Source organism: Mastigoproctus giganteus, chromosome 13, assembly GCF_048544385.1.
Source record: "Mastigoproctus giganteus isolate SK-2022 chromosome 13, ASM4854438v1, whole genome shotgun sequence".
Classification (NCBI taxonomy): Eukaryota; Metazoa; Arthropoda; class Arachnida; order Uropygi; family Thelyphonidae; genus Mastigoproctus; species Mastigoproctus giganteus.
The window spans coordinates 140,598,060-140,625,944 of NC_143587.1; the positions used below are offsets into that span (position 1 = coordinate 140,598,060).

A 27,885-nucleotide genomic window follows, 5' to 3' on the forward strand; every position below is an offset into this window, starting at 1 on the left:
CAAACTTGGACATTAAGCTTGATATACCATCATCAATATCATTTATATGTTGTTGTTTTGGTTTTTAGGAGCATTAGCAAGTAAGGCCATATTGCTCCGGGAATATGCAGTGGTCATTCCCTGACCTTTCCGCATCCTCCGAATTTGGTGGTGATGGGCTCGAACCCTGGTTTAATCAAGAAGCGTGTGCTACGCACTGTTGCTCCTTCCCACCTGGCTATGGAAGCGCCCATATATCATTTATAAATACAGAAAACAATAATGGACCCAACACTGAACCCTGAGGGACTCCACTAATAACATTAGTCCATGATGAGCAGTGTCCACTGATTACCACTCTCTCTGTCTTCTCCACCTCAACCATCCCTTTATCCATAGCAGCAATTTGCCTCCAGTGCCACACTGCTCCAATTTGTGCAGCAGTCTTCCATGAGCAACAGAATCAAAAGCCTTTTTAAGATCCAAATATATAATATCAAAGTTATTCCCTGCATCCAGTTCTTTTGTGACTGCATCATAGTATCCAATCAAATTGGTCAGGCAAGACTTTCCCTTAACAAAACCATGCATTGTGTCCGAGCTATAACTGAAGTCTTGTCTAGATGATCCTGCAGTGCTTCTTTAACTAGTGTCTCCATTAATTTTCCTGGAACAGAAGTTAAACTCACAGGTCTATAATTACTTGTGTCAGCCTTTGATCCTCCTTTGTGAATTGGGGTAACATTTCCACATCTCCAGTCTATGGGTACCTCCCCTGAGTCCAAAGAAGTTCTCACAATTATGGCTAAGGGTTTGCTTACTTCCTTTGCTGCCTCCTTTAAAATAACTGGATAGATCCCATCTACCCCGGTGCCTTTTTTATGTTTATTCTCAACAATTTCTCCTCCACTTTCCTCTCAGTTATTACAAAATCATCTAGCTCACTGCCAGAGTTTACTTCGCCTCTGGCATTCCCCTTCCTGAATAACTCCTCATGTGTGAACGTAGATGCAAAATACTTGTTTAGTTTGTTAGCCACCTGAGCAGGATCATCAATAGTTGAACGATCAACATCCAGTGGACCAATCTGATTCATCCCTTTCCTTCTAGAGTTTACATAGGTAAAGAACTCTTTTCTGTTTTTCTTTGCATCCTTTGCCAAGGATTTCTCATAATCTGCCTTTGCCTGCCTAATCTCCTTTATGACTTGGTTACAGACCAGCTTATATCTATCATAGGCACCCATTAATTTATATGTATCCCATGCATTTTTCTTCTCTGCCATATGTCTCATTAGTTGATCCGACATCCATTTAGGCCTAAACCTTGAACAATATTTCTTAGTTGGTATGTAAAGCCTAGTAGCTTCCAAGGTAAGTTCTTTGAATGCTTCCCATTTTGAATTTGCTACTGGTAACATCATCAGTTGGTCCCACTGTGTAGAATTTAAATACTGTCTCAGACCATCGTAGTGCCTTTACGAAAGCAAAAACCCTTCCCTTTACCCCTGATGGTAGTTAACTCTTTGAGTAAATCCCACTTCAGCACACTGTGATCACTGCCACCTAGTGGTTCCTTTATCTGCAGATTTTCAATGCATGAAGAATCACTACTGATAGTCAGATAAAGAGTTTTAGTCCCTCTAGTTGCCTCCTGAACATGCTGATGTAGAAAACAATCATCCAATAAATCCACAAAAGCCTTGCTAGTGTGTGAGTGACCAACCCACAAATTCCAGTCAATATCTGAGAAATTAAAATCCCCCATTATAAGACTCTCTGATTTACTAGCCCACTCTATTTCCCTGTACAGTTTCTTATTATACTCATCAGAGTCATTAGGCCTATAGCACACTCCTACTCTCAATTTTGATCTCCCAATGCTTATGTCACACCAAACTGACTCGACACTGCACTGCACTGTCCAGCGATGTCGACTGGCTTCACTTCCTTGGATTTTATGTGTTTCTTAACTAATAGAATAACCCCTCCTCCCTTCCCATCCTGTCTATCCTTTCTGTACACACTGTACTCCCCAAATTCCAGTTCTGCATTCCTTATATCTGTGTGACACCACGTCTCTGATATCCCAACCATATCTGCCTTCGATGTTTTGAGCAATACCTAAAGTTCATCAAATTTATTTACCAAACTCCTAGCATTGGTGTACACGCAAGTATACGTGCACCTGTTCCTATTCTTAGCTATCCTAACACAACCCATGTGTTTACTTGTACCGCAATGACTCCCAGCAGTCTCTGAAATACCCTGCATCTTGTTTTCCAGTCTGCTGCTCATTCCAATAGAAGCAGTGCAAGAATTACTTTCACCTCTGCCAGCGGCTACTGTTAATCTATTAGTCCTTGTATCTCTCCAAGCTAGCAATTTTCCAACCCACCTAACACTGCCTCGATAGCATTAGCAAATATTCTTGCACCCTTTCTATTTAAGTGTATCCCATCCCTGTAGAAGCAGTCTCTCCTGTTAACAAGTACAGACCGGGCTGAAAAAAATTCTAACCCTTGAGCCTTGCACAATCTTTCCAGTGCCGAATTGATCGATAAATCTCTCATCATATACTCCCTCCTATCATGTCTGGGCAGAATTGCAGACACTTTCAAATTCAGCCCTAATTCACAGCTTTTTTTCAACAGTGACCTGTACTTGTTAAGTAATTCCACCGGTCTCCTACTCTTAATATCATTAGTGCCAACGTGTACAACAATATCACCTTTTGTGCCCTTAAAAGATGATATCCTACAAAATCATCAACCTTTGCCCCTGGCAGACATATCCTGGTCCTGTTCCACCTATCCTTTTTACATACCATGTTCCCCATTTCCCTGACAATAGAGTCACCAACAACTACTAGTTCCTGTGGGACCAGCCCATTCTGCCTTGGAGGGTGCCACTGTGTTGTGTGATGATCAAGTGCAAACTGTGGCATTGATGTGGGCAGCTGAGAGCTTGATGGGCCCCTCAATTTAGATCCTTCGAGGGCATTCACCCTGTACTTCAAGCTCTCATACAGGCCCATAACAACGCTGAGTTGTCGACTGATTTCCTTACACTCCTTACATCGCGCGCACACACAAAGACATTCCCCATGGCAATATCATGTCCCGTACCTGATTGCTCCACAAACATCAAGCAAGCAGTGGATTTTAAAAGGCTGTGATTCAGAGGGCAACTGCCCACCTCAGTTCTCCCCTGAGCCACAGCATTCCCATTAGCTTGAACCTTCTGCTTTGCTGCTCTGGTCTGAGTCATGATTTTGATTTAATTTCAATAAAATTTCAATAGTTGAACGATCAACATCCAGTGGACCAATCTGATTCGTCCCTTTCCTTCTAGAGTTTACATAGGTAAAGAACTCTTTCTCATAATCTGCCTTTGCCTGCCTAATCTCCTTTATGACTTGGTTACAGACCAGCTTATATCTATCATAGGCACCCATTAATTTATATGTATCCCATGCATTTTTCTTCTCTGCCATATGTCTCATTAGTTGATCCGACATCCATTTAGGCCTAAACCTTGAACAATATTTCTTAGTTGGTATGTAAAGCCAAAGTATGTAAAGTTTCAGTACAAAATTATAACCCTAAACTTGTATCCCAACACAGTCATAAGAAGTTCTAAACCTTAACTCCCTTGGACAACTTCTTAGTAGGGTTCTGCTGTAGTTTGTAATTAAGTTACTTGATTATAGACTAATCTATACATACTATAAGGTATGCTAAGGCAGATTATGAAGTCTTTGGCTAAGAGTGCAAAGAAAAGTAGCAAAGAATTCTCTGCCTATATAAACACTAGAATGGAAGGGAAAAAATATGATTTACTTGATATGAATGGCATGACTATTGTTGATCCTTGATGGGATCAACAATATGGGAATACTAGAATACTGGCTGAAGTTAAATGGTTTTGTGATAACTGAAAGGAAGTTGGAATTGAAATTTATCCAGCTAAAAGTAAACAAGGTACATACTGATGGAATCTATCCAATTACATTATAAGAAGCAGCAAAAGAGATAATAAAACTTAACTATGATGATGAGAAGTATCTTTGAATTCCTACAAACTGAATATGTAAAAATGTCTCTCTATTCACAAGGGTAAAGCAGGCAGCTACAGACTCTCAGGTATAACTTCTGTGCCAGGGCAATTAATAGAATCAATAGTGAAAGCAGTAATGTATATATAATAAATGGCCACTGCTCTTCAGACTTAATTTTATGAATGGTGTACCACAGGGTTCAATGTTGGGACTCCTATTGTTATTAATATTTATTAATGGTATTGATATAGATATTTATAGTTTGATGTTTAAGTTTTCTGATGAGAGAAAGATGGACAAGGTGGTTAATGATATTATTCAGGATATACTTCTTCAAGAAGATCTAAATAAACTCCACAGATGGGCTGAAAAATGGCATTTGATGTTTAATTGCCAATGGGGTTCAGTATTTACCATATCGGCAATTATCAATTTATATGCTCAAGTAGACACTTCACTTCAAGCATATAAATTGCAATTACAAAGCAACTACTTGCAATTTATATATTCAAATGTATATAATTTATTTTAATATACTAAAGAGAAAAAGAGAGACGGAGTTTGTTGTTGCATTATGTCATGAGTGATACTGAATTTCTATGATGATAACAAAACAGTCTTAGTATTAATAAAAATAATTCAAAAATTTTCAGTCTGAAATTCCTCATCCAGTTATTTGCACTGTTACCCTTGACAAAAAAAAAAAAAAAAAAAAAAACAACCAGATCTATAGGTAACTATGCAATCTAACATGAAGTTCTCTGAACAGACAATAGTTCATGAGGTTCTGTCACTGACATATAGAAACTTTGCCAGCAGGAGAAAAAATCTGATTACTCTATTGTATAAAGTAATGATTAGGCTCCATCTGAAATACTGTATACTGATTTGGAAACCTAATTTTAGGAAGGAAGATCTGTTGGAAAGGATGAGGAGAAGAGCAACAAGATTAGTTGGGGACACAAAAGGGTATTCTTACCAAGAAATACCAAGGTTCCGTAAACTACAGAATTTGGAAACCTTAAACAATTCATGGGTCTCTGTATGGACAGCTAAGTTTTAAAGGGGTTGAGTAAACTAAATGCCAATGTTATGTTTACTTTCTCAAATAATGCATAAAGGGTCAAATTTAAAGTGAAAATGGATGGTTGGATGGATGCCTGGAATAGGTATAGGGCAATATGCCTTTGTATAGCTTTAAGATTTCTATTATATCTTTTATTTTTACTGTCAAATGCTTTTATTAATTTAAAAAATTTAGTCTACTATACTCTAATTATTTTTTATATTATCTGCTTTACCATAAATATTACATCTATGCATGATCTATTTAAAAAACAAATATGTTTTTTAAATCCTTTCTGCTGATCACTCAATTTAATTTTCTGATATTGCCTTTGTGTATATTTTCAGTGACATGTTTAATAAATTAATTCCCCTAGAATTTTTCTGAAAATTGCTTATCTCCTTTTTTAATATATTGTTATTATTATGTTTTTTACCAATCACTTGGTATGTTGTTTTATTTAAAATTTGCTTCAATATTCTATTTACTGTTTAACTGTTTCCTACTAAACATTTAAGGTTTTAAATGGACTGAGTAACTAAATGCTGACTGCATCCTTATTCTTTTTCAGACAACAAACATATAGGGATATTAACTTAAATTGAAAAAGGATGGCCACAGAATATGGGCGCCTCCGTAGCCAGGTAGGAAGGAGCAGCAGTGCGTAGCACACGCTTCTTGATTAGACCGGGGTTCAAGCCCGTCACCACCAAATACGGAGGATGCGGAAAGGTCAGGGAATGACCAACGCATATCCCGGAGCAATATGGCCTTAGTTGCTAATGCTCCTAAAAACCAAATAACAAACAAACAAGCCACAGAATATATAATTTTTTTAAAAATAATTTACCTAAGTAATCAAATCTATGTTTATAATATTAATATATTAATTTAATTATTTTCTTTGATTCAGTATTATTCCTCAGTAAAAATTTATGTCCTAATTATTTTGAAAACTTACCCCAATACTCTTGTTTAATTGTTTTTATCTCCCTACTGATTCTATTCCAAATCATGGCATATATCTGTGCATTTGATTTATTTGATAAAATTTTCCAAAATGCTTTTGCTTTGATTTTAGCCAAGTCTTTTTTTTCTCTATACCATTATATACATTTGTTATTATTTTTTTATATTCTGTTCTCCTCGTGCTTAAGCTGTTTTATTTATAAAAAATTTGATCCTTTCCGTTTTTCTTCTATTGAATGATTTTTATATTTGATTTCTTCTAATTCTGAATATTCTCTTAATCTATTTCTTGTAACTGGTGGCCAAAGTCATTTTTCTTAAGTAGCATTGAGCAAACTCAATTGGCTACTTAGTGAATTGATTTCATATTGTGGAGGCACCTTCGGCACAAGTTGCCTTGCTATTGTGCTACTTGAAATAAAACATACTGCTCCACTGGAGCAGTGCATTGTATTTAGAGTAATACTGAGGTAGGTTGTGGCAAAGATGCCTCCACAATACAAGATAAATGCAATAGGTTGCCACAAATTGCTTCTGCCTTATACTTTGAATAAGTAACACTTCCCTATTAGAGAAGGCTACTGTTACTAAGTGGGGAAGGCAACTCACTGTGAAGGACTTCACAATATGAAATGCTATAATAACGATGCCTAATATACAAACTATGGCCTGACAGAATAAAACCAGGGTTTCTTAACAATATATAAATAGCTGAATGATAAAATTTATATTAAATAATAAAATTCATATTGCTAGTATATAATGTATAAATGAAAAGAGAATATGCAGAGAAGTAATTTTATATTAAACATACTTTTTCAGTGATCAGGGCCGTTTTCCCTCCAGGAAATGTTGCATTTCGCTTATATCTGCCATATATTGTGTTACGTGGAAATCTGGAAAGTGCTTCGGACCACCTAGTAAAATAATTTCTTTCATATAAACAACTGAATTCTATACAAACTTAAAAAAAATAATAATAAATAAAACTCTATTAATCGTATAGTGTTATTTACTTATGACCTCTACTATCTCCAATAAGTGAATGGATAATCAAAAACTGGTGCAATGTTAATGACGATACACCACATAATAAATATAAAAAATCAGAACATGGCAGTGCATTGAGTTTAATATCAAGGAAAACTGAAAAATGTTAAAAGTGTAATACAATATAATTAATGACAGAAGTATTAAAATATACAAAATTAACTTAAAAATATGAATGTATTGTGCTTTGGACGGTAGTAATTGTGACTGCAAAATAAAGAACAAGCAGCTAAGCATACCTAAAATTTTTATCCTGAGTCTATCAGGAGCATTTCACATGACTTCCCTTATTGAGTAAATATATATTCTACTGATGCTTGTAAAATAATAAGAGGAGTTTACCTCAATATAATACGTAGAACACTTCCGTATTATACTGAGTGTTCTACGTATTATATTGAGGTAAACTCCTCTTATTATTTTACAAATATTAATATCAACGTAGAGCGCATTGAGCATTACAACTCTGATTCATACTATCTAATTCTACTGATGCAGAAATATGTGTACAATATGGAGTAGGGCACTTGGGCATAAATGGTGCACATTTACAAACAGCAATGTTGTATTTTAGATCAGGCAATATCACTAATAATAACATCACTATGCATCAGAACTATTCCAGGAAACAGGCATTTTTAAATGGCATCATACCTGAAGGATGCCCCCAAATCACACCTCCTGATCTCCACGCCCTAGCAGCTGCTCACCTTGTCTCTGCTCTTAACACTTATCTTACTCACATCAGGTGGTCAGTGTAACCAAGGGTTGGAGCTCTATATCGAGCCAAGCATTGAGAAATATGTTGGCTAGGTATGCTTAAACATCTGTAGGAAGACAGCTGCTGGTGCACAGTGGTACATAATTTTGTGCACTGCCTTGCAACTGCAGCAACAAATATAAATTTTGCATGTTGAAATAGGAAATAACCATTACTATAGATATTTCTTCATAGAGAACATGGATTTTTCTATAAAATAAATACAATTTACTATTATAAACTGCACATAATACGTTGATTTTGGCAACACCACGTGGAACAATAACATATGGCAGACTGATAATCTGTATTCTGCTATTATGCTTGTTACTTAGGTAAAGATAGTAATGAGGTCTAACTTTGTTATTTTTTTTTCTAGTCCTTGTTATTAAAGACTAAACAATCAGAAGTCATCTTGACCATCCAGACACAGCAACATTTTGCCACATAAATGTAATAATTTCTGTTGTCATCACAGGAGCTTAGAACAAATGCAATTTTCTCAGGTAAAGAAATTTCAAAGAATTTAATATTGTTTTCACACTTTGCTTACAAAGGGGAGCAATGATTCTCCATAAATCCATAAATTTCATCCAAAAAAAAACAAAGCAGCTGATTGTTTGAAATGTAAAATTACTTGTGAAATACAAGGTATGTTCAAAAAGTTCAGGAAATGAAATATTTGGGAAATGATAAAGCTTATTGGCTATTTGGATGGATCTTCTTCAACGTAGCCTCCTTGACGCTGTGTACATTGATTTCGAGTTGCTTCTTCAACTCCTGGAAGGAAGCATTCCCAATAGGTTTCTTTTGGAATTGCTAATAGTTCCTGTATCACATTATGCTTTCCTCCATCACTGAAAATCTCTAATCTTCCAAGTGCACCTTTAAGCTTGGTAAACAAACAAACAAACAAACAAAAGAAAAAAAGGAAAAAAAAAAACACACAAGGAGCTATATCCAATGAGCATTGATGAAGTGTATCACAAGAAATTCTTGAATGGAAAGTGCTGACGGTGCAAGAGCATTGTCGTGATGCAAATACCAAAGTCCACTTTTTCTGGCTGTTTCCACTGAACAGCATCTCACAGTTGCTAGACAATTGCTTTGTAGCATTTCTGGTTCAATGTTTGGCCATGTGAGACATATTCATAATGAAGAATGCCTTGTAAGTCAGAAAATACGATGTGGCTATCTCAGTCAAATGATTTTTGCATTTGACTGAGATAGCCACATTTTTTTGGGCCTAGGAAAAGAAAGAGTCGTCCACTGAGGGAAAGACTGGGATTTTTTTTCCTGGCCGAAGTCATACGCCCACGTTTGGTACTATTAAATGACAAAAGAAACAAAGTGTGGGTCAGCAGCATCCAACTGATAAAGATCTTGACATGTAAGGCACAATTTTGGCTGATATATCCAATAAGAAATATCAATTTCACTACCAACTTTGTGGATAGTTAAACATTGATCACTCCTAAACAGATCAGAAGCATAAGTTATTGAATTATTGGTTTCTGAAACTGACGGATGGCCAGAGTGAGATCATCTTTGATCAACAAATGCTTCCCTTTAAACTGTGCAGACCACTGGAAATTCTTCAAATAAGACTATTCCCTAAATTGAAATAAACACTGCTACAATATAAAACACCTTCTATTCAATATGTGCTAATTCAGACTGTTTGCTGGTAAATAAGTCACCAAACATATTGTGACAAGTCATAACTCACCACAAGGCAGCAATTTCAATGTACAAATTCAGTCCATGAACTTTTTGACCACACCCTGTGTGTGTGTGAACTCACACAAAATATAAAGGTAAGAGAAGTAAGTAAATAAGGGTTGTGGGATAGAAGAAGTAAGTAAAAATTGAGAAAGAAGGGAAAAAAAATATAATAAAATAATAGAAATAATATATATATATATATATATATATATATTATTTCAAGGAAATACACCGATGAGCCAAAACACTACGACCACCTACCTAATATGATGTTGGTCCTCCATGTGCAGCCAAAACAGCTTGTACCCAGCGAGGCATGGACGCTACAATATTTCTAAATGTGTCTTGTGGTATCTGGTACCAACACGTAACCAGCAGATTCTTTAACTCCTGTAAGGTCTGTGTTTGAGACGCCCCAGATCGGAGTTGCTGTTCCAACACAAACCACAGATGCTCGAAGAGATTGATGTCTGCGGAATTTGGAGGCCAGGGCAATACCTGGAAGTCTTCCTCATATTCCGCAAACCAGTCTCGAACAATCTGGGTGGTGTGGCATGGCGCATTATCCTGCTGAAAGACAGAAACCCAGAGGGGAAGACGGTTGCCATGAAAGTGTGTACCTGGTCAGAAATGATGTTTAGGTAGGTGGCAGACATCAGAGTGCCCAGCACATGAATGACTCGACCCAGGATATCACAGCAGAACATTGCCCAAAGCATGACACCGCTGCCACCACTGGCTTGTTTTCATCCCACGGTGCATGCAGGCGACATCACTTCCAAAGGTAAACGACGCACACGTACCTGGCTGTCCACATGGTGCAACAGGAAACGTGATTCACCGGACCAGATGACCTTCTTTCAATCGCGCAAGGTCCAGTTTCGATGCTTGCGTTGCCATTGTACGTGCTGTCGCCAGTGAAGCGTGGTTAGCATGGGCACTCGAAGCGGCCTGTGGCTACGCAGCCCCATTTTCAGCAGGATTCGATGTACTGTGTGTTGTGACACATTACACATTACTCCCGTCACCAGCATTACAATTACTGGCGAGTTGTGCCACAGTCACCCTTCTACTGCCACGTACCATTCGGGAGAGCCTTCGCTCACCTCAAGCATCGATGAGCCGTGGTTGTCGAACACCTGGCCGGCACTTCGTGGGTTTTCTCATCTAGGACCACTTTCAGGGTACTAACTCATGGTTAGCCATGGTACTAACCATGGCTAACCATGAGCATCCCACCAGTCGTGCCGTTTCAGATATGTTCTCACCCATTTGTTTGGCCATTACAATTTGGCCTTTGTCAAACTCGCTTAAGTCCACTGCCTTTCCCATCTGAAGAACATGAGTAACACATTAACTGAACTCAGCATCAGGTATTTTTTCTGACCCGTGCACGCGCCGTAGTTCACCAGCAGTTTCTTCGATTTGCATAACGACTCGCTGCTCATAATGTTTTGGCTGATCGGTGTAAGTCAATATAATATTACGCAAAATATTATATATAATTATATACATAATTATATTGTCGTACACTGCACAATTCTGGTGTCGTTTTCAAGTGTCATCCACTAAAATTTCTGAACCAGACAACTAGGGTAGAATTTTTCTCATTGTGGCCTGTGCTTGTTAACAGGAGAGATTGCTTCTACAGGGATGGAATACACTTAAATAGAAAGGGTGCAAGAATATTTGCTGATGCAATCAAAGCATTGTTAGGTGGGTCGGAAAACTGCAAACTTGGGAGGATTCACAGACTAATGGATTAACAGCAGCCGCAGCCAGAGATGGAAATCATTCTTGCACTGCTTCTATTGGAATGAGCAGCAGCCCAGAAAGTCAGTTGCTGGGTATTTCAGGAACTTCTGGGGGTCATGAAACAAGTAAATACATTGGCTGTGTTAGAGTAACTAAGAGTAAGAACAGGTGCATGCATACTTGCATTTATACCAATGCTAGGAGTATAGTAAATAAATTTGATGAACTGGTCAGGACATCCAAGGCAGATATTGTTGGGATATCAGAGACGTGGTGCCACTCAGATATAAGGGATGCAGAATTGGAATTTCAGGAATACAATGTGTACAGAAAGGATAGACAGGATAGAAAGTGAGGAGGGGTTATGTTGTTAGTTAAGAAACATAAAATCTAAGGAAGTGCATCCAGTTGACATAGATAGACAGTGCAATATTGAGTCAGTTGGTGTGACAAAAGCACTGGGAAAGCAAAAATGAGGGTAGGAGTTTGTTATAGGCCTAATGACTCTGATGAGTGCAATGAACAATTATACAGAGAAATAGAGTAGGTCAGTAAATCAGAGTGTCTTATAATGGGGGATTTTAACTTCCCAGATATAGACTGAAACTTGTGGGTTGGTCATTTGCACACCAGCAAGGCTTTTGTGGATTTATTGGACAATTGTTTTCTACTGCAGCATCTTAGAGAGGCAACAAGAGGGAGTAACACTCTTGATCTGATTATCAGCAGTGATTATTCATGCATAAAGAATTTACAGATAAAGGAACCACTGGTGGCAGTGATCACGGTGTACTGATGTAACTACCATCAGGGGTAAAGGTAAGAGATTTTGCTTTCGTAAAGGTCTCAGAGATGTTTTAGGTTCTATACAGTGGAAGAAACTGATGATGTTACCAAGAGCAAATTCTAAATGGGAAGCATTCAAGGGAGTAATTTTGGAAGCTACTTGACTTTTTGTTCCAACTAAGAAATGCTGCTCTACTTTTAGGCCAACATAGATTTCATAAGAACTAATGCGACTTGTGGCAGAGAAAAAAAATGCATGGGATGCACATAAATTGTCAGGAGACACAGAAGCCTATGGTAAATACAAGCCAGTCTGTAATCAAGTCACAAAGAAGGTTAAGCAAGTGAAGGCAGATTATGAAAAACCTTTGGCAAAGGATGCAAACAAAAACAACAAAGACTTCTTTACTTATATAAACTCTAAAAGGAAGGGGATGAATCAGATTGATCCACTTGATATTAGTGATTTGACTGTAGATTATCATTCTCAGATAGCTGCCGAACTAAATGAGTATTTTGCATCTACATTCACCCATGAGAAGTTATTCAAGGAGGAGAGGGCCAGATGTTTATCAACCTCTAACAGGGAATTAAATGATTTTGTAATAACTGAGAGCAAAGTGGAGGAGAAATTGCTGAAGTTAAACATAAGAAAGGCACCTGGGGTAGATGGACCCAAAGGTCGCGGGTTCGATTCCCGCCTCGGGCTTGGATCAAAGTACTGCAAAAACCTTGGGAGGTGCAATATGGCCGATGCACCAACAACTACCAAATCAAATCATGGGGTAGATGAGATCTATCCAGTTATATTAAAGGAGGTGGCAAAGGAAGTAAGCAAACCCTTAGCCATAATTATGGGAGAATCCTTGGACTCGGGGGAAGTTTCAATGGACTGGAGATGTGCAAATGTATCTCCAATTCACAAAGGGGGATCAAAGGGTGACACGAGTAATTACAGACCTGTTAGTTTTACTTCTGTTCAAGGGAAAATAATGGATTCACTGGTTAAAGAAGAATTGCAGGATCATGTAGACAAGACAGCAGTAATAATTCAGACACAGCATGGGTTTGTCGAGGGGAAGTCTTATCTGACCAATCTGATTGTATGATGTGGTCACAAAGGAACTGGATGCAAAAAATAATTTTGATATCATATACTTGGATTTCAGGATAGCTTTTGATACTGTTGTACATGGAAGACTACTGTACAAATTGGAGCAGTATGCCATTAAGTGCAATTTGCTACAATGGATAAAAGGATGGTTGAGTTGGAGAAGACAGAGAGTGGTAATCAATGGGTACTGCTCTAAATGGACTCATGTTATTAGTGGTGTCCTTCGGGGTTTGGTGTTGGGCCTACTGTTGTTTTGTGTATTTATTAATGGTATTGATGAAGGTATATCAAGCTTAATGTCAAAGTTTCAGATGATACAAAGGTTGGCAGTGTTGTTAATAACGGTAATGACAGTATGCTGCTGCAACAGCATACCTAGGATCTGTAAAAGTTGGATAGATGGGGTGAGAAGTGGCAACTGAAGTTTAACATTGACAAACGCAAAGCACTGCATATGGTTAGCAGAAATCGCAACATAATGTACCAACCATATGGCACTACATTTAGGTTAGTGGAAAATGAAAAAAGACCTGGGGATAATTGTCCAGTCAGTTATGAAATTCTCAGAGCAGTGCAGACAGGCTGGCAGGACAGCTCATGGGGTTTTGTCAATGATCTACAGGAATTTTGCTAGCAGTGATAAGGTGATTATCCTATTTGCACAGTATTAGAATGAAAAACCTGAAAAATAAAGTTTGTTTTTTCTTTTATGGCTAAATGAACAATTTTGGCAAGCTATTCTTAACTATTCATTATGTCCATATAGAAAAAATTAACAAATTCACAGAATTGTTAAAAAAATTCCAATTTTAACATAGTTTATCTACTTTTTTGAAACCCTGTGTTCCTAATTATGTTATCATTTATTTATGATGGTGAGATGGAAAGAAGAACGAACACAATGAGTCAAAAAGATGGATTCCGCATCATTAATTCAGTTATTGTTAATTAAATCATTAAAATCCTGAAAAATAGTTTGCTTTTTCTTTTATAGCTAAATCAACAATTGTGGCAAACTATTCTTAGGCATTTGTTATGCCCATATTTGTTAGAAAAAATTAACAAATTCACAGAATTATTAAAAAATTCCAATTTTAACATAGTTCAACTATTTTTTGAAAACCCTGTGTTACTAATCATGTTATGATGGCAAGATGGAAAGAGAATCACATTGAGTCAAAAAGATGGATTCTGCATTATTAATTCAGAGAATTGACAGCTATGCTAAGGTTCTAGGTATGCTTTTCAGTTGTTATCAGCAGTTAATAGGCACAACCTACCAGTCAGTGGACCATTTCTACAAGTAAATGCTTGTGATCTCAGGTCAATAAATAAATAAATATATATCAGGTTACCCTTAGGATGTAAAATCTTGAACCACGAACTTGCTGTATGTAGTGATTCAAAAACAGGTACAACATATATTATAAAGCCATGACTGATGAATCAGGTGAAGCCAATGCAGAAACTGAGAGTGGATTTCAAACTTGATTGCATCTTAAATGGTTATCCATTATTGTATAGAGTTGATTCTGGTTATTTGGGACACATCGAGATGAGTGCATTTTGGCCAAATTAAGCAGCTGCCCCAATTATGTGAAGTTTCACATAAACGGTTAAAAATACAGTGGACCCTCGCTTTACAATTGGGTCACTGTACAATAAAATCCCGTTACAATGGTTTGTTGTTGTTGTTGTTGTTTGTTATTTGGTTTTTAGGAGCATTAGCAACTAAGGTCATATTGCTCCGGGAATATGCGGTGGTCATTCACTTGACCTTTCTGCATCCTCCGTATTTGGTGGTGATGGGCTCGAACCTCGGTCTAATCAAGAAGCGTGTGCTACGCACTGCTGCTCTTTCCCACCTAGCTACGGAGACGCCTACGTTACAATGGACTCACTATAGTACTATAGTTCACTATACAATGTGTAGTAAGCACCAGTCATTGTGATCACGTTTGTGAATTGAATTTTAATTCTATTAAACAGCAATTCTAATTAGCAAAAATAGGAATATTATAGGAGTATTATTGCAAATTCAATAAGATCGAGTTTACTATCCATTTATAAAAGATTGCACTAACAGAAAAGCCCAATAAACTAATTGTTTTATGGTTGTGACCTCCAGAAATCCGACCGAACCACAAGGTATGGTCGGAGATAATCATAGGGTAATCTCCAGTGCTGCAGTCTCCTGTCCCAATTAAACGGCATATTGTCCCAATTAAGCGAAGTAGTAAACTCCAGCTATTTTCTCGATTGGTTTCTGTTCTTTAAGATTTATCCCAAATAAACAGCTGCCCCAAATAACCAGAATCCACTGTATTTATAATGATGAAAGGAAAAAAAAAAAAAAAGGGACTGTTCTATCACATATTGTCCAACATTGTTTCTGAGGCGATAGATTAGCATTAGCATTAGCAGAGGCTTTTGATGCAAGAAAGCAAGCTTATGCAGCATCAGCCCAAAAAAAAAAAATAAATAAATAAATAAAAAATAATCACTTCCACTTCACCCCTCTGTTCGTTCGAAATACCTGTCCAGCTGAGCCTTAAACTTATTTAGGCTATCAACTTCCATGACAAGGGATGGAAGTCTATTCCACCAACCAACCACCCGCTGGCTAAACGCAAATTTCCTCACGTCTATCCTACATCTGTCTTTTCTCAATTTGAATTTATGCCCTCTCAGGTGATTATTCTGAGCAAGAGGAAGAATCCCATCAGCATTGAGCATGCTCAAACCATTCAAGGCTTTATACACCTCTATCAGATCACCTCGCCAGTGCCTAGTCTCCAGACACTGTAATTTGCAAAACTTAAGCCTTTCTTCGTAAGAGCACCCCTTTGTTCCATTCACTAATCTTGTTGCCCTTCTCTGTACTCGTTCCAGCGCATCTCTACATCCTTCTTGAAATGAGGCCTCCAGATCTGTATACAGTACTCTAGGTGTGGTCTGACCATTGCCTTATACAAGGGAATAATCACCTCCTTATCCCTGCTAGAAAAATTCCTATATATCATCGACAATACACCATGAGCTACTCTTGCAGCCCGTCTGCACTGCTCAGAAAACTTCATATCTGCCTGCACACCCACCCCCCCAGGTCCCTTTCATTCTCTACCACTGTCAGCGTAGTACCACAGAGTTGATACGTTGCTCTGGGGTTGCTGTTTCCCATATGTAGTACTTTGGGAAACAGCAACCCCAGAGCAACATATCAACTCTTCATCAAGATATGAAGGAAATAACATGTTATCGTTTTTTTTGTGTTAATACCTATGGCAAAACTAAAAGGAGACTGCCAGTGAAAATGAAAAAAAAAACAAAAACAAAAAAAAAATAAAATAAATAAAAATAAATATTAAATTTCAGTTTACTGCTTCGTTATACAATTTTCACTGCATTTAAGATAATTAAGATGAATACTCAATTAGAAAAAAGGTGAGTTTGAATGTTTGAACAAAATAATTTTGATACCATATACTTGGGATTTCAGGAACGCTTTTGATACTGTTGCACATAAAAGACTGCTGTAAAAATTGAAACAGTGTGGGATTAAAGGCAAGTTGCTGCTATGGATGAGTGGGAGAAGACAGAGAGTGGTATTCAATGGACACTGCTCTTCAGGGATAAATGTTATTAGTGGAGTCCCCCAGGGTTTGATATTGGGCCCATTCTTGTTTTCTTTATTATTCAATGATACTGAAGGCGGTATATCATGTGTAATGTCCGAATTTGCAGTTGATACAAAAGTTGGCAGAAAGTTTAATGACAGTAATGATAGTATGAGGATCTAGAAAGGTTGGGCAGATGGGCTCGGAAATGGCAACTGAAGTTTAACATTGACAAATGCAAAGTACTGCATGTGGGTAGCAGAAACCCCAGCATAATGTACCAACCGTATGGTACTACATTTAGGGTAGTGGAAAATGAAAAATGACCAAGGGATAATTGTCCAGTCAGTTAAATTCTCAGAGCAGTGCAGACAGGATGCCAGGACAGCTCATGGGGTTGTGTCAATGATCTACAGGAATTTTGCTAGCAAGGATAAGGAGGTGCTTATCCTATTGTATAAGACAATGGTCAGTCCACATCTTGAATAGTGCATACAGTTCTGAATTCCTCATTTTAGGAAGGAGATAGAGCTACTGGAATGGGTACAGTGAAGAACAATACAATAAGATTGATTAGGGGGAAAAAAGGAGTGCACTTACCAAGAAAGGCTTCAGTTCTGCAAATTGCAGTGTCTGGAGACCAGTCAATTGCAAGGTGATCTTATTGACGTGTATAAAGCACTGAATGGTTTGAGCAAGCTTAATGCTAATGGAATTCTTTCTCTTGCTCAGATTATGCACCTGAGGGGGCATAAATTCAAACTGAGGAAGGACAGTTGCAGAACAGATGTACAGAAGTTTGCCTTTAGCCAATGAGTGGTTGATTGTTGAAACAAACTTACATTTGCTGCTGTTGTGGAAGTTGACAGCTTAAACAAATTAAAGGAAGAACTAAACAAACTATTGGAGGGAATGGATAAATGAAATGGGAAGTGGTTTAGCATTAGTTAGCATTTAGCACTAGTAGAGGCATATGATGATGCAAGAAAGCAAGCTTATACAGCATCAGCAAAAAAAAAAAAAAAAAACCTTTCCATTTCACCCATCCATTTGCTCCAAATGTTTGTCTAGTTCTGCCTTGAATTTATTTAAGCTGTCAACTTCTACAATGACAGATGGAAGTTTGTTCCAGCAACCACCCTCTGGCTAAAGGCAAATTTCCACACATCTATTCTACAACTGTCTTTCCTCAATTTGAATTTGTCTCCTCAGGTGATTAATCTGGGCAAGAGGAAGAATCCCATCAGCACTGAGCATGCTCAAACCATTCAAAGCCTAATACACTTCAATCAGATCACCTCACAGGTGCCCAGTCTCCAGACACTGCAATTGAAAAACTTAAACCTTTCTTCGTAAGAGAAACCCTTTGTTCCATTCACTAATCTTGTTGCCTATCTCTGTAATCGTTCCATGAACTCTACATCTTTCCTAAAATGTGGCCTCCAGACCTGTATACAGTACTCACGGTGTGGCCTGACCACTACCTTATACAAGGGGATAATCACATCCTTTTTCCTGCCAGAATTTTTTTTTTTTTTTTTTTTTTTTTGCTGATGCTGTATAAGCTTGCTTTATTGCTTCATACGTCACTGCTAATGCTAGCTATGTTTACCTGACACTCACCTTTTTCTTATATTTTGCTGCTGCTTTTTCTGTTCTTTCTTTCTCTTTTTTTTTTTTTTTTACATAACGCTATACTATTTACAATTTTAATAACGAATTTACTCTTTGAATTCATTATAAATGGGATTGACTATATGTAAAACTTGTTATGCTTTTACATTTTACAAATATTTTTTTATGCACTGTGTATATAAAAGAATTTTTATATACACAGTATAATCGGAATAATTAATAATTAATGCATCTTAAAAATATATTGAAAACCTACATACATATAGAAAAATAAACAAGTCACTGAAAAAAGAAAAATCGCTTTAGTGCATCTGAGCAGTAACCTTATACTGAAATAATATAGCGGTTCTGCAAACAATGTGTTTCTTTCACTATTATAATTTTTGTTTTAATAAGCTATTTTTTTCTATTCTATCCTACATGTCGATTTTTACCCAGGATAACAGAAAATCTCAAATATATTACAAACTAGTATCATGCAGACAATACAATATATTCTGTATAATATTAGTTATGGTGAAATTATTACCATAGAGGTAGGAAATTCTATATAGTTTTTGATGTAATATATGGGAGGGGGGAGGAAAAATCCTTCTCCTCTGAGTCTTTATGGCTGTACCAAAGTATAAATTGAAAATTTGCCTATTTACTTAAAAATTCAAATAAATTTAAGGGATAGCTAGATTATATTACCACAATCATTACAGGCATGCACTTAAAATAAATAGCTGTTTACTTCTCCCTTTAGATCAGTGTCAAATGAGGGCAAATAAGACTTCTATAATATGAAACTGATAAATTTTGTAACAAACTTGGTTTGCTCAGAACAAAACTGAGTAAAGCTTAATACAAAATTGGGGCTATTGCAGTGAACCTGTACAATAGTGTCATTTACTTACATTAATTCAGTTTGCACAAGTACGATGAGTTGGTCAAAAAGATTATGTAATGTGAAATTTTTCAGAAGTCAAGCCTTATCAGTTTAAAAATATATTAAAAATACTTTTAAAATGAATTCTTGCCATTTGCTTTCTTCTTTGCATGTTCCCTTGATAAAATGGACCTTATCAGGTGCTGTAATAGCTAAGGCAAACTGGTTTCCAGTAATGTCTTCTGCATCAGAAACTTCCAGAACATTGTTCATATCAATGATGGCTTGAGGCACTGTTTCTGGCTGCAACAAGAAAAATGAAAGATGTGAGAATGTGGATAAATTTCTAAGTGCAGTTCAGAAGATCTAAAATATTGTTATGTGGCCCAATTTAGAGTAAGTAAAAATATTGCAAAATGATTTATAATGCTTTCAAGTTGTGAATATCTGAGAAAGCACTTACATACAAAGTCATAGTTCACCCTGTCAACATTCAAAAGCATTCTTTCTTTCTTTCTTTTTCTTTTTTTTTTTTTTTTTGTATAATATAAATATACGATGTACTTCTGTATAATATAATATACAGGAGAACATTATAAAGACTACATGAACTCAAGTTTTATTAACAGATATGTCAATTTAAAACTTCAGTCCCTCATGGACTTCAGAACTTCTGTCAAAAAAAAAGACAATCAGTTACCTCATGTACAACCTGAATAAGCCAATAAAATATTAGCTGAATTAGCCAACAAAATATAATCTCAACAAGTAAAGAAGAGCTAGTTCAAAATCTATTTTGAAGTACTGTATCACCTCAGTTGCACCAATTACGTCTCTCTCTCTCACTGTGTTTCTTTCACTATTATAATTTTCACTATTATAATATCTCTGTGTGCGTGTGCTAGTGCGTGTGTGTGTTCTGACACATTTCTTCCCAATTAATAATAATAAATAACTAATGCAGGTTACATATTTCCTCACCACTTTATTAAGATAGCTGCCAACTATTGACTTTCAGAAAACTGGAAATTAATTATTCCAGGCAGGAGATGAGGAGGTTTTCTGACAAAACAGGCAAAAAACTTCTGTGAAAAAGCAGGAATTCTTTCCAAAAAAAAAAAAAAAAAAAAGGAACATGGAATTTTTGGCAAAAGCAGATTTTTTTTTTTAAATCCACACTGCACTAGAAATTAAATTTCACTGAAAAGATACAATGTACTTTTAAGCATACTGTACTGGCAAACAGTCCTATGGCTGTACTTTTAAATATTAGCTCACCTAATATTTTCCTCTCTACAGATTTCTGTTTAGATTGTCTCTTAGATATCTTCTGATAATGGGTGTTTCAAGAAAGATACTGTAGTAGACTTGGAATCTTTCCAGAAATTCTAATCAAATTTTTGTTTATAACAATGATACTGATATTTAGGCTTGGCTATCAAGGGTATTTACAAAACTGCACCAGAAAGAGAAGCTCTGAATCCAGTTATTCTTTTTCACCTGGCTGAATATTCTCTGACACTCAACAGTGATATGAGAAATTATTAAAATGCAAAGAATAAATTGGGATAACTCATTATATTTCAGCTACTTAGTGTGCTTATCAATTCCTCGACCAAGGGCCACCATATATTAATTATTTTTTCCTTCATAATAGTGTCTGATAAGTTCAAACATTGAAATTCATAGAACTGGTCTGAAAATATCTATTTCTTTACTTTCAAAGATATCGAGAAGTACTGGAAACATTGGGTGGTTTTTTTTTTTTTTTTTTAATTCAATGCAATTCTTTCAATTTGGTTCAAAAAACTTGTTTTCCAAATGGCATTATTGAATGACAAATTGGTTTGACAAATACAATTATATTTAAGTTAAAGATAAATAATATTTAACTTAATGCTTTCTATACTATAACACAGTTTGGCAACTTTCTATCTATGGATTCAGTTTCAAGTCAGGAGACTTCTGATTACCATGAAGAAATATCCTTTGGTCTTAGGAATTCATGATAGAAGTCAGTTGGCAGCCAAACTAAGTTTGCAATTTATCAAATTTATTCATAAAGTCATTTAGCCTCTGTACTGAGTGTATTAAACTTGTGAAGTTGTAACACTTCACTAGATTATATCACAATAGAAATCACCTTGATGGTACAACATGTAGACTAGCACCAATGCTTTCTTTTTTGTTTTATTTTATATTATGCATAAAGAAACTTATGGTAAATTCACTGAGTGGTAGTATTCTGCGATTAAATTTTTAATGATTTTGTGTGTCAACCTGTTTTCATATTCATCACATCTGCAGGCTGTAATACACACAAAGCATTGGAAATAAAAACATCTACAGAATAAGCTTGGTTTTTTTTTTTTTAGTTAAATGAACAATTTTAAGTGTCTGCAATTATGTTCAGATAGGACAGCAGGGAGTACATGTTGAGAGTTTTGTCAATCAATTTGGCACTGAGAAACTGTTTTTACAGGGATGAGATACATTTAAATAAAAGGGATGCAAAAATATTTTCTGATGCTATCAAGGCAGTGTTAAGCAGAACAGAAAACTGCTAGCTTGAGGAGATACAGATTGATTAACTAGAGCTGCAGGCAGACATGGATGTGATTCTTGCACTGCTATTGAAACATGCAGCAGGCTGGAAAGCAAAGTGTCACAAATTTCAAGCACTGCTGTGGGTTATCAGGGAAAAAGAAAATACATGGGCTGTGTTAGGGTACTTAAGAGTAAGAACAAGTACTTGTATACTTGCATATAAATTTGAAGTACTAATTAAGTCATCAAATGCGGACATTGTAGAGAGAGAGGTGACATACCATCACTCAGACATAAGGGATGCAGAATTTGAATATGGGGAGTACAATGTACACAGAAAGGACGAGGGAGGGGGCTTATGCTCTTAGTTAATAATCACATTAAATCTAAGGCAGTGCATCCAGTCGACATGGTTGGCCAGTGCAATGCTGAATCAGTTGACATAAGCACTGGAAAAACGAAAAAGAGAGTAGGAGTGTGTTATATGTCTAATGACTGTGATGACTATAGCAAAAAAACTATACAAAGAAATAGGGCGAGCCAGTAAATCAGAATGTCTTATAATAGGGGATTTTAATACTGCAGATATTGACTGAACTTGTGGGTTGGTCACTCACAGCAAGACTGGTGTGGATTTATTGGATAACTGTTTCCTACAGCAGTATGTTACAGAGGCAACAAGAGGAAGCAGCATTCTAGATCTGATTATTAGCAGTGATTCTTTATGCATTAAGAATCTGCATGTAAAAGACTCACTATGTTGCAGTGATTACAATGTACTCACACAGGATTTACTTAAAGATATAATTACTGTCAAGGGTAAAAGGAAGAGCTTTTGCTTTTGTATAGGTGACTACAGTGGTCTCAGACAGTTTTTAAATTCTGTGCAGTGTGAACAACTGATTAGAACAGTAAATTCTAAATGGGAAGTATTCAGGGAGGTAAAGAAGCTACTTTACCTCCCTCCCTGAATAGGGAGGTAAAGTAGGCTTTTCATACCAACAAAGAAATACTGTTCAAGGCTTAGACCTAAATGGATGTCAAATGAACTGAGAAGATTTGTGGCAGAGAAGAAAAATGCATGGGATGCACATAAATTATCAGGAGATACAGAAACCTATGGTAGATATAAATTAGTCTGTAATCAAGTCACAAAGGAGGTTAGGCAAGCTAACAGATTATAAGAAGGTCTCTAGCAAAGAATTCAAAGAAAGGAGAAAAGACTTCTTTACTTATATTAACAATAACAAGGAAGAGGTTGAATCCCATTAGTCCACTTGATGTTAATGGTTTAACTGTCGATGATAATGCTCAGGTTTCTGACAAACAGAATAGATATTTTTTATCTACATTCACTACCCATGAGGAATTCTGTAGCAGATACCCACAAGTTCGTCAAACTCTAATGGGGAGCTAAATGATTTTGTAATAACTGAGAGGAAATTTTAAGAGAAATTGTTTAAGTTAAACATAAAAAAGACACCTGGAATGGACTCAATCTATCCAATTATATTAAGGGAGGCAGAAAAGGAGCTAAGCAAACCATTAACCAAAAAAATGAGAGCTTCTTTGGATTCACGGAAGGTCCCTGTGAACTGGAGATATCCAAATGTAACCCCAGTTCACAAAAGACAGACCTGTCAGCTTAATGTCTGTTCCAGGGAAAATAATGGAGTTACTAGTTAAAGAAGTAATGCATGATCATCATGTAGCAATATGCCCAATTATACCACAGCATGGATTTGTTAAGAGGTGATCTTGCCTGACCACGTCTGATTGGATACTATAATGCAGTAACAAAGAAATTGAATGCAAAAGATAATTTTAATATCATATATTTGAATTTCAGAGAAGGTTTTGATATTGTTGCACATAAAAGACGGCTATAAAAATTGGAGCAGTGTGGCATTAAGGGCAAGTTACTGTTATGGATAAAGGGATAGCTGAGTGGGAGAAGACAGAGAGTAGTTATTAATGGACACTGCTCTTCATGGACTAATGTTATTAGTGGAGTCCCCCAGGGTTCAGTGCTGGGTCCATTGTTATTTTCTATATTTATTAATGATAGTGATCAAGGCACATCAGACTTAATGTCCAAGTTTGCAGGTATACAAAGGTTGGAAAGGTGGTAATTTCAGTAATCAAGGAAAGCTACTGCAACAGGATCTAGAAAAATTAGGCAGATTGGCTGAGAAGTGGCAGTTGAAGTTTTACATTGACAAATGCAAAGTATTGCATGTCAGTAGCAATAATCCCAGATTAATGTACCAACTGTGTGGTATCACACTTAAGGTAGTGAAAAATGAAAAAGTCCTGGGAATAATTGCACAGTCAGTTATGAAATTCTCTGAGTAGTGCATACAGGCTGCAAGGATGGCTTATGGAATTTTGTCAAAGACATATAAGAACTTTGCTAGAAGGGATAAGAAGGTGATTATTCCAGTGTATGAAACATTGGTTAGTCTATATCTTGAGTTCTGCATACAAGTCTGGAGGCTTTATTTCAGGTGCAGAGAAGGGAAAGGGAACAAAAGGAAAGTAAGTCTCCAGATCAGCAAATTTCAGATCTGGAGATCGGGCAACTGCAAGGCAATCTGATTGAAGTGTTTAAGATAAGATTTTGAATGGATTGAGCAAGTTCAATACTGATGACATTTTTCCTCTTGCTGAGACTATACACATGAGGGGGTATAAATTTACAGTAAGGAAGGATGGTTGCAGGACAGATGATGGGCAGTAGTTTGCGTTTATCCAGCAGGTCAATGATTATCAGAACAAACTTCTGTTGTTGTGGAAGTGGGTAATTTGAATAAATTAAAATAAATTACTAGCCAAATTATTGGAAGGAAAGGATAGGTGATGTAGGAATGAAGCTTTTTTAGAATCAAGATTATTCAGAATTCTAACATGCTTCTGTTGGAAGGCTGGTGGAGCACAATCTAGTTTACCTAGATTGTGCTCTGTGGCTACAAATGTTCAAAATAAAACAGACTGCTAGTAAGTGTACTTTGTCATTAGCTGAAGATGCAATAAAATCATCAGATTGTAACAGAGGTGTGAATACTGATGGACAGAAGTTGTGGCTGACAAGAGACCAGAATGCTATACTATTATTTGGACAAAAAGCATGTTTTCTACTTTTGGCCTGTTCAAAATCAAATTTGGACTTCTGCAATTGTTGTGAGCTTCAGTGCAGGCAGAAAATGAAGCTGCAGATTTCAATACAAGTCAATTGTGATATGCTACACTCTTATCTCAAACAGTCTTACACATTTATTGAAAAAAACCAAAGTTTAGGGGACAAGATTTTTGGGTGGAAATGATCTAGGTAAACATTATGATCCGATGATTTAAAACATAATTCAAACCAAGAAAAAGAAACGAAATTGCAGATCATCCCATTTTACATTCCTATAATGCCAAGCAACACAAGGCTAAAAATGGCCATTAAAGAGAGTGTGATCTGAGGTGCTTACAGGTTCACTAACACTGAATGTGTGCTTGGAAGGGCTATTGTTGAGAAAAAAAGATGAAGGGTATTGTGTGTGGGGGGGGGGATAGGATTTTCTGGTATTCTGGTAGGTAAACGAGCAAGCTAAGTAAAGCTATCAGTAATTGCAAAAGCCTCGACATCTTGACCAGCTGGGACCATGAATCTAGAAAAGTGATAGTGGAGAAAGTAGTTTCAAAGAAAGGAAGTCATAAAGCTCAGAGTAATTTAGTGGAGTTGGGAGAAATGATAGAGGCAACAAATGAATTTGTCAGAATTGGATAGAGAGATTATAAGGCAGAGGAATTCAAAAAGAGGAAATTCCAAATTAGGAAGTCTCTAACAAGGAACATCAAAGTGGATATATGCACAAGTACCACCTTTGAAGCGAAAAGAATTACAGTGAATAATTAAAGAAACTGAGATGGGTCATAGCTGAAGCAACTATTAATTGGGATTCTATCAGAATGTTAATGCTAATGTATGAAGTATCTATTTATAATCAGTCCAATGTACAGCTCTCTCTCTCTCTCTCTCTCTCTCTCTCTCTCTCTCTCTCTCTCTCTCTCTCCCTCCCTCCCTCCCCTAATATGCTTGTGTAGAAAAGAGCTATTGTGGGAGTAAGTGACTACAAATTCCAGTTAATACCTGGAAAGTTAAAACTTCCCACTACAAAACATTCTTATTTACTGGCCTCCTCTACCATGAGGAAGTCATAAAGGAACTGGATGAAGAAAATAATTTGCATTATATACAAATCATACAAATTACTGAGCAGTGTGGTGCTAGGGGAAAGTAACTGCTGTGGAAAGAGGATGGATGAGTGTCAGGAGGACAGAAAAATGGTTATCAATGACCACTACTCTTAATGGAATAATGTTATGAGTGAGGTGTGACTCTCTGACTCTCAGCATTCAGTGTTGGGCCTTTACTGCTTTTAAAATTTTTAATGATAGGGTGATTCCATGTCGTCAAATGGCCTAATTTTTGAGGATGGTTCCTGCTCGACCATCTTCAATTTTGTTGAAACTTAGTGTAGATGTTTAAACAGGTTTCCAAAGAAACTGTGCAAAAATTCAGTTCAAAATATAATATGCTTGAGGCACCAGCACCTTTTTTGTGGAGGTTACTTGTGTTACGCAGAGCAAATCACAAAACATTTTCAGTTTTAAGTGTTACTGTTGTAACGGTGAGAGGTAGTGTTCTGAAACTTGGTATACCTAGTTAATTTTTGGCGGAGAATGCAAAACTTTTGGTGTCCAGGCTGAAAAACCACATTTTTTACAATGCGGTCTAAAACTGACACCAAAAATTTGTCGTGACAAATTTAAGCAATTTGAAAGTCATAACTTTGAAATAAAAACCTTTGGTACCTTCTTCTTTTGGCATTCCATTTAACATCTGCATGAATTCAGCCTGCACTGGCAATATATCCAGAAAGGACACATTGCCAATGCACAAAAAGATGTGTATTTTTTACAATGGGGGGCACAAATGGCAAGAAAAGGAATTGCATGGGTTTCTTTAGTGCAAGTTCCCAAGCCTGAAAAGTGGTCTTTATTCAGGATTCCAAGCATAAAGATGATTTTCTATTGGTTTCTAAGCTTGAAAGAAGTTATAACTGCAACAAAATTAATTTAAAACACAATACAATTTGAAATAAGCAAGTGAGTGTGAAGATATTGAATCACTGCTTCATAATGGACTGGAATTTTTCAATGATGGTTGATACTACTTCAGGCAAGCTATATTATCTTCCCATTGTTGTTGTTTTGGGAGCTGGAAGGTTGGCAATAATTTGTTGTTCAGGAATCTAGCAGACAGCTTGTCTAGCAGGCCAGTGAAATGAGTGAGCTGCTCTATGAGGACGCATGAAATTTACTAATACATCATGTTCTTCAAATGAAATTTCACAAATATTTCCAATCCACCAATTATTGTCATAAATACAGGCCATGTATTAGCCTGGTTGTAAATTAACAATTGGCACATACTGAATATTGGTTTCACCTGTCTATCTACATGAGCTACAAATGATGATGGTGTTTCAATTGATACTTTGCAAACACGAATCTGTTTTGCATCAATAGGAATGAAGTGATAATTTTCTCTTGTTCCATCAAGAGTATAACCATCCATAAATCTTTTCTCTTGAAATGGCCTTACTTGCTCAATTTCCTCTTTAGAAACAAAACAGAATTTTATTCCAGTCACATGCTTATCACAAAATTCAAACATGTTTCTTGGTTTTCAATTAAACGTTGGAAACTTGCACGTGCTGCCAATTGTTTTATTCTTCTGCCAATTCCATCACATGGTGACTTGCCATGGCTAGTGCCAAAGAAATTCCATTCAGCACTGATATCAAAATCCTTCTGATGATGACACAAGTTAATAAAATTCTTGAAATTCTTGTACAGTATTGAGCTGCAGAACCATCACTGAAGTAATACATGTGCCTG

The 27,885-nt window shown here is 36.5% G+C and overlaps 1 protein-coding gene across 1 annotated transcript in view; it reads right to left on the reverse strand.

Moving 5' to 3' along the window:
- LOC150076491 (uncharacterized) overlaps positions 1-27,885 on the reverse strand; it is a 392,042-nt gene that overhangs the window by 207,511 nt on the left and 156,646 nt on the right. Inside the window, exons 4-5 of the mRNA XM_090387905.1 lie at positions 19,538-19,689; positions 6,888-6,990 (exon numbers count right to left, since the gene is read on the reverse strand). Coding sequence (XP_090244031.1) covers positions 6,888-6,990; positions 19,538-19,689 — 255 coding nt within the window. The remainder of the gene's footprint in view (positions 1-6,887; positions 6,991-19,537; positions 19,690-27,885) is intronic.